This window comes from Apaloderma vittatum, unplaced genomic scaffold (genome assembly GCF_000703405.1).
Source record: "Apaloderma vittatum isolate BGI_N311 unplaced genomic scaffold, ASM70340v1 scaffold6811, whole genome shotgun sequence".
NCBI lineage: Eukaryota > Metazoa > Chordata > Aves > Trogoniformes > Trogonidae > Apaloderma > Apaloderma vittatum.
The window spans coordinates 90262-108631 of record NW_009699515.1 but is presented as its reverse complement, the minus strand read 5'-3'; the positions used below and the strand labels follow the sequence as shown (position 1 = coordinate 108631).

The following is an 18370-nucleotide window of genomic DNA, read 5'->3' as shown; positions in this document are numbered from 1 at the left end:
CCCACCCCAATCTTCCTTATATGAAAGATGAGCTGCTCTTGAACATCCTGTGGAAGCCATCAGCCCTGTTTGGACGGCAGTTTCTGCTGAATTATTTTGTAGTAAAAGCTTTACAGGAAAAGTGTGATATTTGTAGGGAATACTGGTGCGTGGCTAAGTGACTTCAGTTCATTCACATTACGACTGCAGAAATCTTGTGTCATTTGTTCGTGAAAAATAGTTCCTTAACAGCAGATGCAGAGTCCCAAGCCTTTCTGCGTGCCCATGCGATGAGTACCACCATACGACGTACAGAGGGCTACCAGGGTTTTTAGCTTGCCACTCAATATCGTACACAGAGCCTAGTGAAAGTAGTTGCATGTCATTCTTCAAAATAAAGATCTCCAAAAAATGTGTCAGCAGCTCAGGAGCTTGGCAGGCAGTAAGCCAACGGATTTGAATTGCTTTTTCCTTGGAAACTGCTGCCTGGAGCCACTAACCCAGCTGTAAATCATTGACAAGCGAGTGGACCGGAGCGATACAAACTGTGACTTCTCTCCGCAGGTAAACAGTTCTTCTTGTTCCTCTTAGAAATTCTCTCAAGTTAGTTAATTCTACAAACAGACCATTACAACAAAGCAGATTTGAACTACAATATAAATGATGCAAGTCTGGCATTATTGGATGGTTACCCATTGAACAGTAGTTCCAGAGCACCACAGCCTGGAAATCAGGCCTTTAGCTGCCTTATTTACACTATTGTTACAAAAAAAGCCACAAAAAAAAAAAACAAACCAAGGTGAGAAAAGAAAAATAGGAAACCCTGAAAACACTCAACCCCAACTCCTAAAGAACAGGCAGCCAGAAACGCTGAGCTCTGCCTCTTTAGTCTTCTCAGAATCAATCACTTCCAGCCTCCGGGATGGTCGTTCCTACAAAGGACCCTTGAACTGGTTTCCCGAAAGATGTTGCCTGATGGAGGGTTTGGAGCTCGCAGCATCACCCAGCTTTCGCCAGACAACCTGTAAGAAAAAATTGAGGAGGAGAAAGAAAGGAATTACAAAAATCCAAAGCCTCTGATGAGTCGCAATGTTTTCATAACGGCAGTCCCTAAATAAAAAAAAAGTAACAAAAAAAAGCCGTTTCTCAGAGCCAGGCTGCAATTCTCAGGAGAGCCACTGGGTGGCATTTGTGCACCAGTTTCCAAGGAGGGGGAACCCATTGATGCATTTTTCTAATTAGTCGCTCTTAAAATTAGAACCATTTTTGCCTGGGGTAACAGTATAAAACAAATACACTAGGTTCACAAATTAAGTTCAATGGTAGGTCAACCGTACCATGCTTACATAAACGTTACCAAGAACAGAAAAGATAATTAAAAAGATAATGATTAAAATTATATATATGATTTTCTAAAAACATACAGTTTATCACTCTAGGGCCACTGGGGTAAGGGAGGCTAGTTTAAAAAAAAAAAAAGAAAAGAAACTGCAAAGCACTTCATAGTCGCCTTAAGTCTACACAGAATGAATATTTAAAGAAAAAACAGCTGATGATACACTACCAGAAATGAGTCCGTCTGGGAGGATGAAGTTAGGGCATTTTACCTTTCCCCCTGCATGCCCACAAGGGAATGTGGCATTAACCAGACAAAATAATTGCTGCTCAGCCCAAACCGAGTCCCAAGGACACAGTTGGAATCAGTTGTTAACAGGACTCTGAGCTCTTGGTCAGCTTGGTGAGCGCCTCTGCACCCTTGAAGGCAGCAGCGAGAAACATCTGCTGAGCAAAGGCTGCTCCGTGCAGTGGATGAGGCACTCAGGTTGCTGATATCCAAAGAGCAGTGGTCAGCAGAGCCTCCACTCCTCCCTTGTGCCTCTGGGTCTCACATCAAATAGGGCTTGTATGCAGCAGACCCCTGCTCCTCTGAACTAACAAAAGAAACCCCCTGGAGTTGCTGAGTGGAGTTATTACATTGCACATTTCACGAACAATCGCCTTCTCCTTTTCACTTAGGTCTTCTTCATAGTTGTCTTGCATTTGCCTGTCCAAATTTTCATGGACCTCAAGGACCTACAAAAAACAATATTATGAAAGCATTATGCTCCTCAAATAATTAAGTGTCCCTTACAACCTCATTAACCGGTCTTTAAATTGGCAGGATTCACAAAACCTTGAGAGGCAGAGCACTGCAAAGATGCGCATGACACCAAGCTGGGCTCCTCCATCCTCTCCTTTCCCTGGCAATGGCATGCCTCTGTCCCACCACCTGCACGGACAGCAGTCCTGGGGGACCATGGGAGAGGTGGCACCAGCTGCCTGTGCCCACAAGGACATCTCTTCCAGGAATGCTGATGGCAGCCCCACCTTCCAGGCAACTCCCACAAGGAAATTCCCCATCAATCCATTCTCCTCTCTCACAGGAGCGGAGCCTCTCCACTCCCTTCTACTAATCTGAGTCATGGGGCAACTGTGGTCAGCCCAGGCCTGCAGATTTTAGCTCCACCAGGGTTTTTCAGCTGTTAGAGAAAGAGGCAAACAGAGGTTTGTATCACTAAAAAGTACGAGTATTACCCACTGTGTAGCAGTATGTGGTCTCCAGTCAGCCATGAACTTCCAGGCCTTAGACATGGCCAATTTCACTCTTTCTGGTTTTTAACTCATTTAATTCTCAAGGAAACCCCTCAGAGACCCACAACAAGTGAGCAAGAGACAGGCTGTTAGCACTGAGCCCTGAGATCCCAATTTGAGTCCCGGCTCTGACCCACTCCGTCTCCCAGCTGGATGCAGCCACACTGTGAAGGGGCTGAGAACGGGGCAGGGAAAAATCAGTATTGCCTCCCAGGACCCCGTGTGCTGATGGCAGCCCTCTGAGGGCACCGTCCCCACTGAGCACTGTAGTGAATCTGGGTCACCCTCTCCTTGCGCCACAGCCGTCCTCTGAAGATGAAGATAATCACCGCAACTCCCCAAGCTTTACTTTAATCCCCATCAGCACCGTTTCCACTCACCACGCATGCCCCGTAAAGGTGAGGGAAACCCCTGCACCCCCACCCACAGCCGGGCTGTAGGGTGACACTGACGGGCTGCTCAGTGAGTTCAGCTGGTACAAACGCTGATGAATACTGGCCATATGCCCAAAGTGCCAGTGCCAGGCCTGTCTGGTCCTCCACGAGCAGCTCCATTTTCCTATCTTCCAGCCCTGGCTACAGGCAGTGAGCCCAGGTACATCCCTGCAGCACCTTTCCTGCAAGAGCCTCCAGAGGAGTGAGGCATCAGCTTTCCTTTCCCTCCTGCTCATGGCTGCAGGGCTTTTCCCATTACATTAATGGAAGGAAAGCACTGTAAAACCAGGAGATGTGGCTACAAAGACATAGAAACAGTCTGATAATGAGTAGGGGGAAGAATTTGAGGCTCTGCAGCTCAGAGACCATCTCCAGCAGACACTCCTGGATCTGAGAAGAACTAGGTTTTCTTGCTGAGACAGAGTTTCCAGTCCTGGCACTGACACCCCAGACCTGACATTTCCAGTGCTCAGGTTCATGGGTCCCCCACTCATGCCGGTGGCTGGGCCACATGTGCAGATTTGCCTTGGGAAGACAAGTAAATCTACTGTGAAAACAGCTTGGGACACCACAAAAGTACAGTAGAAACATCCTGCATGTGATTTATTTTCTTAGATTTCAAGTTGATGATGTTAGAAAATGGAAAAAAGTTTGATTTTTAACCTCCTTCTTTCAGATGACACTCGGAGATGTGTTCCTCAAGCGTGGATCCCCTGGCCATGCCCAGCTGCATCCACTCTGCCCCCCATCACAGAGGTAAGGCTGCCTGGGGCTAACGGCAGCTTCACCTCCCGCTGAAACACACCGATCCACAGAACTCCTGCTCCAACACATCCACACGCATTCAGACAGCTCCTGCGGGCAGGCGCATTGCACGACTCAGGCGTATCACAGCGCAGGGTGGCCTCGAGATTTCACCGCTGCGTCTGTGCTGACCTACATACGCCCCCGGGGCTCTGCCACTGAGGAGCAACTTGGTCAGCTCAGCAGGCAAGGACAAAGCTCCTGGAATCACCTAACGCCACCGAACAGGATGTGGCCTTATGCACTATGATACATCCACACACACGTGAAGCTGTATGGTGGGTGCGTCTATGTGCGTAAATATTCCGACACCTCCCAGGGAGCTAGAGAGATGCAGTGAAAGGATGGATTTTGCCCTTCACTGAAGCACACAGCACCGGCTGCTCCATGAAACGGGATACCAGGGTAGATTATCCCCTGGTCTGCCTCGGCACAGCAATCCTGCTGTACTTGAACTGCGCTATGAACAAAAATAGGTCATTCTCCTAGGGCCCTTAACCTACTTCTAAAATGCACCAGCTAGTTTAACCAACATAGCTGGGACCGATCTTTGCACAAATAAGAATTACCCACATCCCTTCTCAGAGGAGAGGAAGGGCAAGAGGGATGCAAAAAGCATGTGCGTGCTGACAAAGAGAGCATCTATTTTTCGCTAAAGAGGAGGGAATTAATTATTGATCCAGCCGGACTCGCACATCGAACTCACCCGTCTGGAGTCAGGGTGCCTCCGACACCGGGCTGCAGAGACAGCAGCCGCCGGGATCACACCCCTGTGCGAAGCGCAGGGCTGCCTGGCCGGGAGCTGAGCGCTGCCTGTGTCCACAGGGCAAGCCCCAAGGACAGCCATGGGTTAGATTAGTTAAAGATCACACCAACTCCAGCCTCTGCTCCCACCAGCCATCGATCTTGCAGGCGCAAGAGTCTCAGCAGACAGAAAATAAACTGTTTTTATATGACTTGCGCTTAAACTAAAACACCGCCTAGTCCAGGAGGGGTGGAAAGGTGGCGCAGCCAATTTCTTTCAGTGGAGATGTCTTTTAACAATGTAAACCAGGCAGAGCTGGAGCTGAAAGCTGATCAGACAGAAGTTACGGTTGTATTTAATTTCTGAATTTCAGAAATTGTCCTGCCCTCCAGGCCCACCCGACACCTGGGTAGGCACTTTGTAAAGATGTGTCAGCATCTTGGGTACAGGAAAAAAGGATTCAAGCGGATAAAAGTTAACAGCCTATACTGGAAAAGCAAGCTGGAAAAAAATACACTCTGAAGAGTGAAATCACCTCCTGAAGAGAGACAGGAAGGCCTCATAGTGCTGACCCAGCCCCAGCCACTCTCAGATCCTGCCAGGCGCCACCTCAGCTGTTCAGAAGGACCAGGATAATGTTCCTCCGATTACGCCACTGGGGACTGGGGACGTGCCCTCACAGACATTGTCTATGGCTCAGCTGAAGTTCAAGGACTGTGGATTCAGTGTGTAGCTAAGAAACTGCGATATGTCCTGCCACGGGTCCTGCCACCTCCCAACACAGAAGCCTACAGAAAACAAAGTACCCTTTGCAGGCACGCTGGCATTGCGTGATCTCCCTGGGTAAAACACCAGCCAGTGAGGGCAGCCCAAGCCACTCGGGCACAGGGAGACTCCCTGAGCAGGGGTGCTTTCTGAAGGGTGCAAGCCTCACTGATCTCATTGATTTATAAGGCTGCTGGACAAAGCATTGGGGAACACAGCATCCTCCTTTGGCAAGGGAACAGCCCCTGCCAGGACTTTTCCCTGGTTTTGGCAGGGCCAAATCCTTCCTTACCCAGCATCAGTGGGAGTGATTGATTACCTGCTCAATGGCTCTGTGCACATGGGAGAGGTCCAAGCTGCTGTGGTGGAGGCAGCTGGGTTATAGGCTAAATGTCGCTCTCGTACATTTATCTCCTCCTCACCTCCCCACGTCTTTAGCAGGTTTGCTCAATTCCTAAGAAAAGTGCTTTGATGTTCAGGGAGATACTGAGCTGTAGCATATGTACCTTTTATTCTCGTTAGCAAAAACAGCTGTTAGGAATGACAACCTGTCATCTTGCTCCTTATTTAGTAGGCGCAAATAAACAAAAACTATTTCAGGAGCAAGCATAAAGAAAATCCCTAAATGTGCTCAAGGAAGAATGTACTTACGCTAAACGGCAGGCAACACTTCAGCCTCATAGCTAGCGTCCGGTTGCCAGAAAAGGCCAAGGAAAAAGCCCAGGGGATGTTACATATGTGGGTGCAGACGGAGGCAATCCAGAAGCCCTGCAGATCCGTGCAGAGTGCCAGGCCTCTCAGTGACCTTTGCTTGGGCACAGAGCCGCACCCTTGCAGCCGCACCACTTCTGGACACACTTGCACTCAAGCAGCCCGCAAGACAAGCACAGCCAACTTCCAACTGTCCTTGCTTTTGCCTGTCCTTGGTAAGGAGCTGGCCTGCTACAGCCATGAGGAATTCTTTACACAATCAAGAAGGGCTTTTTCTAACATCTCATGTGGTTTAGCCAAAGCACAGAGTCTCATTTGTAGGCTACTCTTCTCCTCCTCAAGGGAAGGTCATGAGCTGTATCACAGGCGGTGAGGGTCTAAGCTGGTAGCCGCATCCAGTTTTCCATATGCAGGGGCTGGCACTGGAAAAGCTGCCCAGTTCTGCAGGGTGCAAATAAGACCTACTCCATATGTTACAGCATGCTATGGCCAAAAAACATTACCTTCTACCCAGTTTAATATCTGCAGCTGGAGACCAACAGCCACAATTTCACTGTGCCACAAGAAGCGGGGAGGAGAGACCGAGACCATGACCATACTTCCCAGTCTTTTCAGTTTCCAGTTGATCCTTGGAAATGGGCCACAGGATGGAAAAATAAACACCTTCTCACTCCTCCCTGCCATGCTGACCTACAGGAGAATTTCCTCCTTGCTTTGAATGTGAGAGTATTTTTAACCCCAAGTGTGTGAGCAGGACACATCACATGAGATCAGTTATGCCCTGTGAGATGTTACTGCGGTGTCACCCACTTCCTGACCCCAGCCACGGCACTTTCCAGGGTTTTGAAGACCGACAAATGTAGCCCAGCTGTCAAAATATGAAATTGCAGAGGAAAACTACTTCCAGCCCTTCCTAGTGATCAACAGAGGAGAGGATGATGATGATGATAATGATGATGATTTACAGTAATAATACTACTACGTACAGACAACCAGTCACGCAACTTCCTTTCAACTCCTTCATATGCATCATTGTGCCAGACCTCCCAAACCTAATTTGCAGTTTCCAAGAATGCTCCTCATTAATTTTCCAGTCCTTTCCACAAACTTACCAAATCACACCTTAAAACCATTTAAGTTTCTTGTACTTACTAAGAAATACAGTTCTGTAACTCCTAAAGCAAACAGGGACCTTATTTCCCCCAGAATGTGTTCATAATCAATTTTTAACTATTTTATCTTGTAACTTAAAAGCATTATCAACTCTGCTTAATAGTATTGTCCCTCACCACCAGCTCACCAAATGCAATGAAGAGCAGGAGCAGAAAGGTATAAACCCCACAGTTTGGGAAGAAAAAGTCAACAGTAGTAGTCAGACTCCATGGGGGCTCAGATGATTAAATGCAAGGGAAACTGGATTAGTACAAAGTGTCAGAAAAACAAAGGTATCGCACGAGTCTGCAACATTCTGCAAAGCATCAGTTCAGCAGAACTGTATGAATATATACACGGGTGAAACATCACCCACAAGCACAATGCTGCACAGTACAGGACAGCTGCACAGCAACTTTCTGATAGCGCAGAACCACTCACAACAAGCAAAGAAGAAACTCTTCTAGAAATCACAGGACAAATACACGTAGGCAAGGGAACTGCCACTTCTGCAGTCAGGGCTCCTTTGGGAACTAGTAAAAGCTCTATTCTTGATGATGCTGGACACCCTTCTCTTCAGATCTGATCAGAGTTATACAGTCTGAGTATATAAAGCCTCAAGTAAGCTGAAAAATCAAAATTTCTGTTTTTTAAAACCTGTCTTTCCCTTCCTCATTCCTCACAATCATAAAGGCACAGAAGATGAACTACTTGAGAAATACTGACAGTATCCTCCCAGGATCTTGCAGCAGTGGAACTAACATCCTTGCCATCTGCACCACTGCTTCTCCTGACACTTGTTGGTTTTACCACCACCACCTGCCACATCTGTCCTGGAGCCAAGAGATCCTGGATAGACACAAAAAAAGTAAGCTGAAAATACTAAAAAACTAGAAAATCTAAGGAAATTGTAGATCAAAGCTATGAGCAACATCTGCACCAGTTCTGTAGCTGTCACATGTGGAAAGGTGCAAAGCAAAGAGCTTAGTAAGCTCTACGATAATCTAAACTAGTGCTGATGCCACCACTGGACATTTTTTCCCAGCTATGACCATGAGGATCTGAGCTCCACAGCAGCCATCTAGGAAACCTTCTGTGATTTGATGAATGTTTTTTAACCCTGTCCAAATTTTTTCAGCTTCAGTAAATCCAAATCTGTAAGACGGTATATTCCAACCAGAGTCTAATTTAGTGAGAGACTTTCTAGCCATCCCCACGGCACCTTGGAAAGGACTTGTGCTTCTGTGGCCCTTAAATACTTAGAAGTAACTTGCTTGCAGGGTATCACATTTTTCCTCCTAATGGATGGTCACTGTGACTTGAGAATTGCTGTGAAATCATGGTTTGCTCATCTAACTCAGCTAGCAGTGTCTCCTATTTTTTATTGCCAGTGGTCCTGACTTTAATCCCCACTGATGACAAACATATCTACATGGGCACGATGCCATGGTTTGCTGTGTATTTACATAAAATAAAGCCTTTCTGCTTTGAAGACTGCTGTAGGATTTTCAATACAAAACATAAGTAGGAAATGTAGTTTTGGTGTACCCCTTAAAAACAGCAGTTCGGTCACCGCTGTCACCCAGAGACCCAGTTTACGCAGGACTCATGAATGCAAAGGGTAACCAACACCTTCAGCATCAGCAGCTTTTGTTGGAGGTTTTCAACTGAAAAAGTCATGCACGATCTTGCATAACTCAGCAACTATTTGACACAACAATTATTCAACATGACACAGGTGCTGGTTACTGATATTCTGCCTGAGTACCAACTTTCTATTTCTAGTCAAAAAGAGAAGAGCAAGCGTCCAATTCTGCCACTCTGGTGTTTGCTGCAGCACTGCCCTGCGCCGCACTGCCCGGCCCCGCAGGGACCTGCAGAGCCCTTACCTTCATAGCATGGACAACGGCCTCTGGTTTCTGGCCAACAGGGACATATCCCGCTGCAGGAGAAGACACGAGATCAGCTGTCATGCGAGCTGGTCCCTGTTGAAAAAAGAGAAAACATGCTCTAATTCCGTTTGGTGGATTTAAGCAAGGAGGAAGAAAACATCCAGGAAATCTGAGCACTAACTTCTCTCAAATTCATTCCCCTTCAGCCACCTGCAAAGATAAAAGACACCACTACCCCTTCCTCACAAGTCACTTGATTTAACGCCATTTAAGCTACCATCACTCAGTCTAGATGTACTCAGGCAGGAGATCACCCTGGTTTAAGGCTAAACTGATTTAAGAAACATTTTTTGCTCATGTAGGATGACTTTGTACAAGGAAAAGATCAAATGGTTCTTGTCCTTCTAGCCAAGGAAGCAATGCAAACAAGATGATTTTCTAGCATACAGAGGACATTTCTAAGAAGCTGCACTCATGAAAGAAACAGTTGGCATAACTTCATTGCTTTTCTGGCAACATTCTCACATAGACATCAAGTACCAATCTTCAGCTACAGAAAAAATTGTGAAAGCAACCTTAAAACAAGCAGATGTCCAAACCTAATGTTGGCTGGGTTTGTTCCCAAAATGTTGGCCAGTCCTCCTGCATGAAGGATCCCATTGGGAAAGATGCCGAAATCACATTTCACAAAAGATTTCTACTGTCCAAACCGCCTTGTAAGCACTTTTCATAGGGCTTTCCTTTTTTAAAGGCATCCGACTCGGATTATGAGAGACACAATATCTTTATTCAGCAAGATGCACCCTGCCTGTCCCTAATATTTTTGCATTGCTTTGTAGCAGTGGGAGAAATCAACAATGAAACCATTGACCAAACTCGTACTTAGTCTTCACATCCTTTAGGAAACACAAAGAATGATTATTCTGGGAGCCTCTGAAAGCAAATTAGGATGGCAGAGCGGCATGTAGCACCATCACAGGAACGCTTTCACATACAACACACGAGGCACTTCATTCTCATCTTTTCCACATTTAAAAACACAGCATGTTTTATGCTTCATCTCATCACTTTGCCTTCCAAGCCAAGGCCAGCAAGCCAGTCGTGCCAGAAAGAACTAGCAAAGGGGCACTTCTCCACCTCTCATTCTCCCAAATGTTTTAAATCGTGGGAGCCTTTCTACTGATAAAAGTGTTCATGGGCACGCATTAAAGAAAAAGATGGGTCAATCCATTAGGCTACAGACAAAAATAGCGTGAAAGGCATGGAGCATCTCACGCCTGGGCTACTGATCGGTGCCTAACTCACGTCATGACCAACAGCCATTGATTCATAATACCGACCTTCAGAAACTGAGCTGTTGGTGATACAAAACCTTCCTTCTGAGAGACAGGCATCTCAGAAAAAGGAAAATTAGACTTCACAATAATTGTCCAAGGAGAACTGCCAAAGAGACACTCACAGGCTGGGCATGCTTCTGGACCTGCTGGCAGAGGGTTACAGCTTGCTGGAGCTGTGGCCACCTGAGGACATGTCCTCAGCCATCCTGTCCATAACATCACACAGAAAAACCTGTGGAGGGAGCAGCAGGGACTGGGTCCAGCCAGTCTATAGCTGCAACTTAAAACTGCAGAATGGGTTACCATTTTCTCACAGGGCTGGTAAATGCACCAGAGTCTTTCCAGAATCAGCTTCCCGCAAAGGTAAAATACACCAGTATATGCATAATTCCTCTGGCTTGAGCATGAAAGCTGTCTTTCCATACATGACTGGGATTGTGACAATTGAAAGCAGAATATTCAGGAGTTTGTGGCCACGAACCACTTCATATGGATCTTCCCCCACAGTCCTCTTCAGAAGTAACACAGAAAATACCAAGCAAAGGTCTAACATCCAATATTTCTTCTGAGTTTAGAGCAGTCTCACAAAGTAAAAGGATTTCTGTCAGATTCTGCTGCAGACAACATTTTAAATACAGTTTTCTGACCAAACTAGTGCAGAACATGAGGTCTCTGTATGACAGGCAGTAGCAGCTTCTCCTCACAGAACTGAAGTCACTAATGAGCTACAAAGCATTTCTGTGATTGTAATCGCTCTCAAAATTATTACAGAATACAAATGAAACCAGAATGATTAGAGAGAAATGTTTCCTAAAGAGCTTGATCATACTTAACTGATCATCACACTGACACGATAAAAGTAATCTTGCAAGCAGAGCGATGCACTGGATACATCATATCACACAAAAAAACATTCAAGGGTCACCTTCCCTCTCAGATGAGTGGCTAAAATTCGGCAAGAGCAATCAGCTGAGCTCCACCTGAACGCAGGTAGAGAATTTGACTGATGAAGAGAAAAGTAACGTTCAAGGATGAGGGATGCAGCAAAGGAGGCAGACCCAAAATTTGCTGTTGGAGTCTCAGTAACAGATGACTTCATTCTCAAAGCACAATCCTTGATCCTTAGCTTGGAAGCCAGAACCCGCAGCCAACCGAAACAGATGTCCAAACAGCTGAGTGCCATCATCAGCAGTGGTGAGTGCACCCAATGACCACGCTGCTGGCCGCTCTGCCCCAAGCAACAGAGACCTCCCCACCACGTGAGACTACAGAAGGACAAATGTGCACATGAAGAAAACAGGGAGCAAGCAAGGATCCCTGCTCTTTGAAACGGTAGGATGCAACAAGTAAAAGTACCCACGCTGCTAAGGGTGGCTTAAAATTCATCATTACATTTTGTGCTTTTGTGCAGTTGCACCCTAAGAAAAGGCTCCTTCCAGACATGCGAAGAGTTTTACAAAAATGGGGGCAAAGTCCTTCATTCCCATCGATTTCAGTGCAATTTGCTGGAAAAAAAAGCAAAAAAAAAAAAAAAAAGCTTCAGCCAAACTCCTATCAGCTTCCTGCACGGAGGCATACATAAAGAAGGCCAGAAAAAAGGGGACTGTAGTCAGCAAGGAAAGGAATGACAACATATCCAGCAGGATGCATGGCCAGCCTTCAGAGGATGGAGGAGAGGAAAATGGGCAAAGTTCACCGATAGTGTTAGTTGGAGGGGAGGAAATGGAAGGAATCAGAGATAAGGTCAAGGTTGCTGGACTGGAAAACAGCCAACGGTGAGGGAGAAGGGAGGGAATGGGAAGAAAGAGGAGGATGTGCATTTCACCCAGCAGGAAACCAGCTGACATGAAATGCAGGGGAGGGGGAACCAGAAACAGGAGATGGAAGAAGGGCAGGAGGGCAGGAGGGAAGGGGACATCTCAGGAAGTCAGCATTAAGGTAGTAGCTGAAATCACAGAGATGGAGGAGGTTCCTCGTGCCTAAAATAAATGCAATTGAAAGCTGTGGGTAAGAATTAACGCAGCTCCACCCCAGCCATCTATCTCAGCTACTCTGAGGACCTCCGCCCCTGCAGAAATCTATGCTCTGCCCACTCCCCACAGCTGACATTTTTACAGCCATGGGAATGTAAGTGACTCAGCACCCCGACAGACAGTAATAGTGAGGTTAATGTGGTTACAGCCTGAGAAGTAGAAATTGTCCATAAAGGAAAAAGCAATATGGTATGTTTTGGGGCATGCATCACTCTCAATTTCCTCTCTCTGTCTGGTTCTGGCAAACATGCACTCCCTGTATTAGATGGACATCTGGCTTTTCCATTTGCTAGGTTTTCATAGTGCCTGGTAGCTAAGAGATGGTTCACTCTTCATCCTCAGACATGTGGCTGAGGAGTCACATAATTATATAAACGAATGGTGCTGAAAGACAGCTCAGAAGCCACCAAAAAGGATTCCATCATATTTACAATAAAGCTGTTGAGAAATAACATATTGATCCTTTTCCTAGTTTACTTCTGCTGAGGCTAAATGTCAGTAGAATGAGAACCTGAGTCATTTCAAAGTGCAACTTTCTTATTCTCTTTGGCCCCAACTAGTTTTAGAGTTTCTCCAGGTTTACAGCAGCAGAGACAAGACTGGAAATTAGCTTGTTTAACTCCTCACTTACACAAGGAATTTGTAACTCAAAAAGAAAATGTTTGTACCTCTATGTTGTGGTGTCAGATGCTCACCAAGGTAGAATTACACTGCACATCACTTTCTGTTTCATCCACAGCCTCAGTTACAGTGTCAAAAGAAAGAGCTGCCCAGCTGTGAGATTACCAACCTAAGAGTGGGAGGGACTAAGTTACATATCTGATGCACCAGAGCTCCTGAGTACTTGGAGGAAGCACCTTTCAGGGTTTGTTGATCACTGCACCTCTGAGACCCAGCAACAGTTCTCCAAGATATGTCTTTAAGAAGCAAAAGTCTTGGGGTATCAATGTCTCTGGAGCTGTGTGTGACCCATCCGATGCTTCCTTGGTAAGTTGGTGCTTCTTCTGCTCTGCAAACCACTGCAGCAGTTAAGAGCATTCGAGATCACTGCACCAGATCTCAGGCGAGTGGATCTCGGGAAGAACAGCCCGATCTCTGCTGCCAGGATGGCTCTGGGACTGCAGTGTCCTGAGAGGCTCCTGGTGAGGCTTTTCGCATCCCTCATGGGAGGCAAGTGCCACGTACCCACCTGGACCCAGCCCCTCTCCCAGCAGGGAAACCACAAGGGCTATTTCTCTGCTGCCTCTGGGCAAACAGCAGTACTGAAGCACCACAGAACACATTTCCCTTTTAGCCTTCATCTGCTCCTCCACTTCAAGCTGATCAGCACTGAATATTTGTTTGTGTCTGTGATGGGACGAACACACTTCTCAGAGCTTACTTCTCCCACATACCACCAGGTGCTACCCTCCCCATCCCACCAGGCCCATATCATGCATATCTAAACCACAAGTCAACCAGAAAAGTCCAATTCTGCTCAAAACCCTCTAAAAAACTTCTTGCTGGGGTGTGCAGGGCTCATAGTTCAATCTCCAAGTCTGTAAGAAGATTCACAGTTCAGCTGTATCATTAAGACTAAGCAAAGAGCAAAGAACTCTGCAGCTTCTCATGCCACAGCATCCTTGAAGCAATATCCTACGCACAGGGAATAAATCCCCCAGTTCTCTCAATGACTCTTGACCCAGTGACAGCCTCAAATCCAAAGCAGAAAATGGACCAATTCACACTAGCCCTATTCACTGCCCTGGCCCAGAACCCAAACACAATCATCAAAGCAATAGGGCTGATGTGAGAAAGAAAATCTGAAGACTACAAAAACTGCCAACTATCCTTTTTAATCTGACCCCCCAAAAAATGAAAGAGCAGAGCAGAGGTCTCAGCCTGCAGCTGCTGGAGAACATCTGCTGCTCTGTTATCAAGCCACGATGGGATCACCGGTGTCTAAGACCAAGTTGCCTACTGAGTCCTTGATAGCTTTATCTGGTTGCATGGGATGTGGTCTAGCACAGATGCTGACAAGTGCCACTGTCATACTCCAATCCTATGTGTCTGGAGGAAGACAATTAATAGGACTCTCTGTAAGGGGCATGCTGGAAACTCGTGATAATGACACAGCTCCATGGAGGCAAAATAAGGCTTAAAATAGGAACATCTCTTAATAACAGTGGGAATGCTTTGGAACCCAAGAAGAGAAGAGTCTAACTGGGGATGACAGGTGTCTGCTCTTTTAGAGGTTTTGGGCTGGAAATCTCAAAAAGGAACAAAGAAATTTCAATAAACATGTTCTCCTTGATTCCTCCAGGGATCTGAAAAGACATGAGGCCTTGGTCCTGCCATCAGTTTTCAATCGCTTTCTGCTCAATTATATTCTGTCTTTTAATGACATCCTTTCCTAGCTCAGCTTCAAGAGAGCTATTCCTGCAAGAAAGACTGCAAAGGACTAAGTTTCAAAACTCAGAGGAGAGCATCATGCTGATTTTACTTCACGTAACAGTCACAGCCCAGGCACTGAGGGTGCTTTAGATGAATGTGGAGCATGTGAGCAAGTGTTGATGCTTCTGAACCTCACATCTTCTTTTTGTCTTCTATTAATTTTTGTCTACCATTTCGGAAAACAAGCAGATATTTAGGATTCAAACCCAATTATATAAACCACACTTTTGTAACGGCATACCTCAGACAACATTAAAGCTAAATGGAGTCATATCAGACACTGTGAAGTTTTTATTGCCAAGACAGAACAAGGAAAATTACATTATAGGCAGTCACTGCCAGACAACTCACAATAAAATTCCCAGGCACGTCTATTTATCTCACAGCAGTTTTGTTTGCAGCCTGCTTATCCAGGCTTGAATTGTACTTGGGCCGTTCCTTAGCACCCATCACCATTCAGGTGTTTTACGTAAATAAAGGTGCCAACACTGCTCTCTAAATCAGGAACTGTTAAGGCACAAGTAAGAGGCAGTAACATGCCCACAGCCACGTGCAAAGCACATGGCAGAGCTGGGCAGTTACACGGAGAGGTGCCGTGTCTGAATGCAAACCCCAGCCCTGCCACGCTGGCAGAACACGGGGCCCAGTATATTTTGATTTTGTGAATGGTGAAAAAAGCTGAAAAAGTGCCTGGAGCAGGTCCAGTCAGAGACAGTGCTGAGGGGTGGATGGGGAAAACCAGTGGCAAAACCAAGGACTAAGAATGCAGGGCCACTCTGGCATGGCTGAAACATCCCCAGACCCTCGCAGGGAACATGCAGAAGCCCCAAAGCACGGTGTCCCCATCGGAAATGTTGCCCAGGAGGCTCCAAGGGCAAGCACTGCAATCACACAGACAGTCGGCCCATTCAGAAAGAGAAATCTCCCTTCACACAGAGCTGAGCGGCATCCCCTGGAGATCACACACACAAAAAATACTTCCTGTTACCACCAGCCTGAGAAATTCCCTGGGCCTCACAAAGGCAGATCAGACCTCTTCATCATTTCACAGCCGGGGCCACGTTTTCCGTCCTCTGCTGCCTTGCATCTGCAGGGGGGTTAATGGCTGAAACAAAGCGATGGTGCCACAAGACACTGAAGCATGACGTGACTCCCTTCCTTTGAAGCCCCTTCCATCCCTGCTGCATCTTCTCATGCTCGTGGCAGCTCTGCCATTGCCACCACGCGTGGTGCTCCTGAGGGGGTTCGGCTCCTCTCACAGCCCTGCAGGGACGAGGTACAAGGCTACCTGAAGGCACCCTGGCAACAGCCTCAGGGCTCCTTGCTGGCTGCCAGAAGGGAGATTTCCCGGAGGCATGAAGAAACGAGTGGTGCCAGCTCCTCTGCAAACCACAATGTGCAAAGCGCAGGCTTTTTGCCACACTGCTGGGGATGATGCCAGATCTCTTGTGCCTGAGTGCAGGACACCCCTGCCAGATCCAGGGAGCACCCAGGTCCCTCATGGGCCCAGTCTGCCTGGCAGATGATCCAAAGTGATGATGACACTTGGTTATTGTTATTCTGTGCCTACTGTGCAGAAAGCCTGCCAGCATCCATCTCTAAACAAACCAGCCGCTCCCGCCTTGGGCGCTTAAATGGCTGCATGGGCCCTACAGACCCAAAGTCACAGTGGGCTGCCTCGCAGGCATGAGCGCTTGACACCCTGCCACCACCAGGCACAGGAGGAGGAACATGCAGGAGGTCCCACAAAGAGACACCGGCACCCCGGCACAACATGGGTCCCAGCCATCAGGGTGCAGGAGCCGTCAGTACTCTGTATTAGCATCTTCCCTACCAAATCAAGGGACTTTATTGAAGATACTCATCTCCTTTGGCATTATTTAATTTGCTGCCTCTAATCATAGAGAGCAGCTGGTCATGTAAACATTCAAATCCACGAATTAACCGCTGTGCTCGTCTGCACAGCTCAGCCAACACCTCCTGCACCTTCACGGCCTCTGCTGTGTTTACGGGTATCTACTTAAGCAACAAAACAGGTTTACATGGCCCTTTTGATTAACAAAGGATCAGTTTGCCTGTTTCATTGTTTTCTGAGCATAAACGTGAGGAAACACAACAAAAGAATAGCTTTTCTCCCCCGCAGGCATGACAGCGCTGGCTGTATAGGCTACCAAAAGAAAGGGGCAATTTCAGGGACTGTCCAAGACAGAATAAACAAAGCCAGGACATGGCTTGCAACTGGATCTCGTCTACAGACAGGAAGGGTGTCTTTTCTCAGCACTAAGGGCGGATTGCAGCTCCAGCCCTGGGAAACTCTTCAGAGCAAGCAAAGGCAGCAGCCAGCCTCCTCCAGCCACGGGAGGGGACAGTAGAGCTGCTGCCCTTTGGGCTGGTAACAGTACTGCCGAGCCAGAACAGTGGCACGCTGTCAAAAGTCCCACCGACAGCTTCAGCTGCCCCCTCAGACTGTGAATTATTACCAGTGCGACATACTCACAGCAGTTCCAGCCCGTAACTACATGATAGGCAAACAAGAAGTTGGACTGTATCCCATGCTGTACCAGCGGATAAAGTGCACTAACTGTGACTGACTCACAGGGGCACTGTCAGCATAAGTATTTTGAGAGATGCTCGTTCTTTTTATAAAGGAACGTTAGTATTTTGAAGACTTTTCTGATTTTGAAGCAAATCTGATTTCGGGACGGCCCAGGTGAAAGTTTGTGGATGGTCAGAGGATGCACGCAGATGTGGGAGGACACCTGGAACATCTGTACCGCCCCACCGGGCCTCCGTTTCAGCCTGGCTGCCCTGGCAATTGCTGGTGAAGCAGCCTCTCCCCAGGCCTGGGGCAGAGCGAGGGTCTGCTGTGTCCCTATCTCTCCCTCGACCCATTGCCAGCTCCCCACAAACTCACATAACAAGAGAGCATGTGAACCTACAGCAAGTTCTCCAAGCAGATGAATTTTTCTCGCCTCCTGTGGTTACCTGCAAGGGCAGATTGTAGACACAGACTACCAGCGCCTTTTTTGCTCATCAAATCCCCAAACTTAATCATTGCCAAACTTTGTGCCAGTTGGCTGGCATGGGGAAAAAAGTCACCCACGGCTCAGAGCTGCCGCAATAACTGCTGATGAAGGGCAGCTGCCATCAAAAATGGATCGGCTTGTTCTCAGCTGCTGGTAATACACTCTGAAGCTTCACAATAGCACTCCCCAGGCTGCAAATCCTGGCAAATCTTATATTTTATTTTTCCTTCCACAGCTGCTGTTGCCACAGCAGCAAAACAGCTGCCTTGAATCTCTCTCTCTTTGTCTGCTCGGTAGCATCCTGGTGGTATCAGTGTTGCTGGAGGGCAAGAGTTGCCTTCTACCATGCTGCTTGATCATTGTCTTCCCCTGCCTAAAAAAGGGGGCATGTGTCTCACCGCTGCCTGAGGAAGGTGAGAAACAGGCCT

At 47.2% G+C, this 18370-nt stretch overlaps 1 protein-coding gene across 1 annotated transcript in view; it reads right to left on the bottom strand.

The window, feature by feature from the left end:
* Window positions 1-911: 911 nt before the first annotated feature.
* Window positions 912-18370, bottom strand: part of CCDC85C (coiled-coil domain containing 85C) — a gene marked incomplete at its 5' end in the record, with an annotated part of 107715 nt that continues 90256 nt past the window's right edge. The window contains 3 exons of the mRNA XM_009878399.1: window positions 912-1001; window positions 1954-2052; window positions 9111-9206. Coding sequence (XP_009876701.1) covers window positions 912-1001; window positions 1954-2052; window positions 9111-9206 — 285 coding nt within the window. The remainder of the gene's footprint in view (window positions 1002-1953; window positions 2053-9110; window positions 9207-18370) is intronic.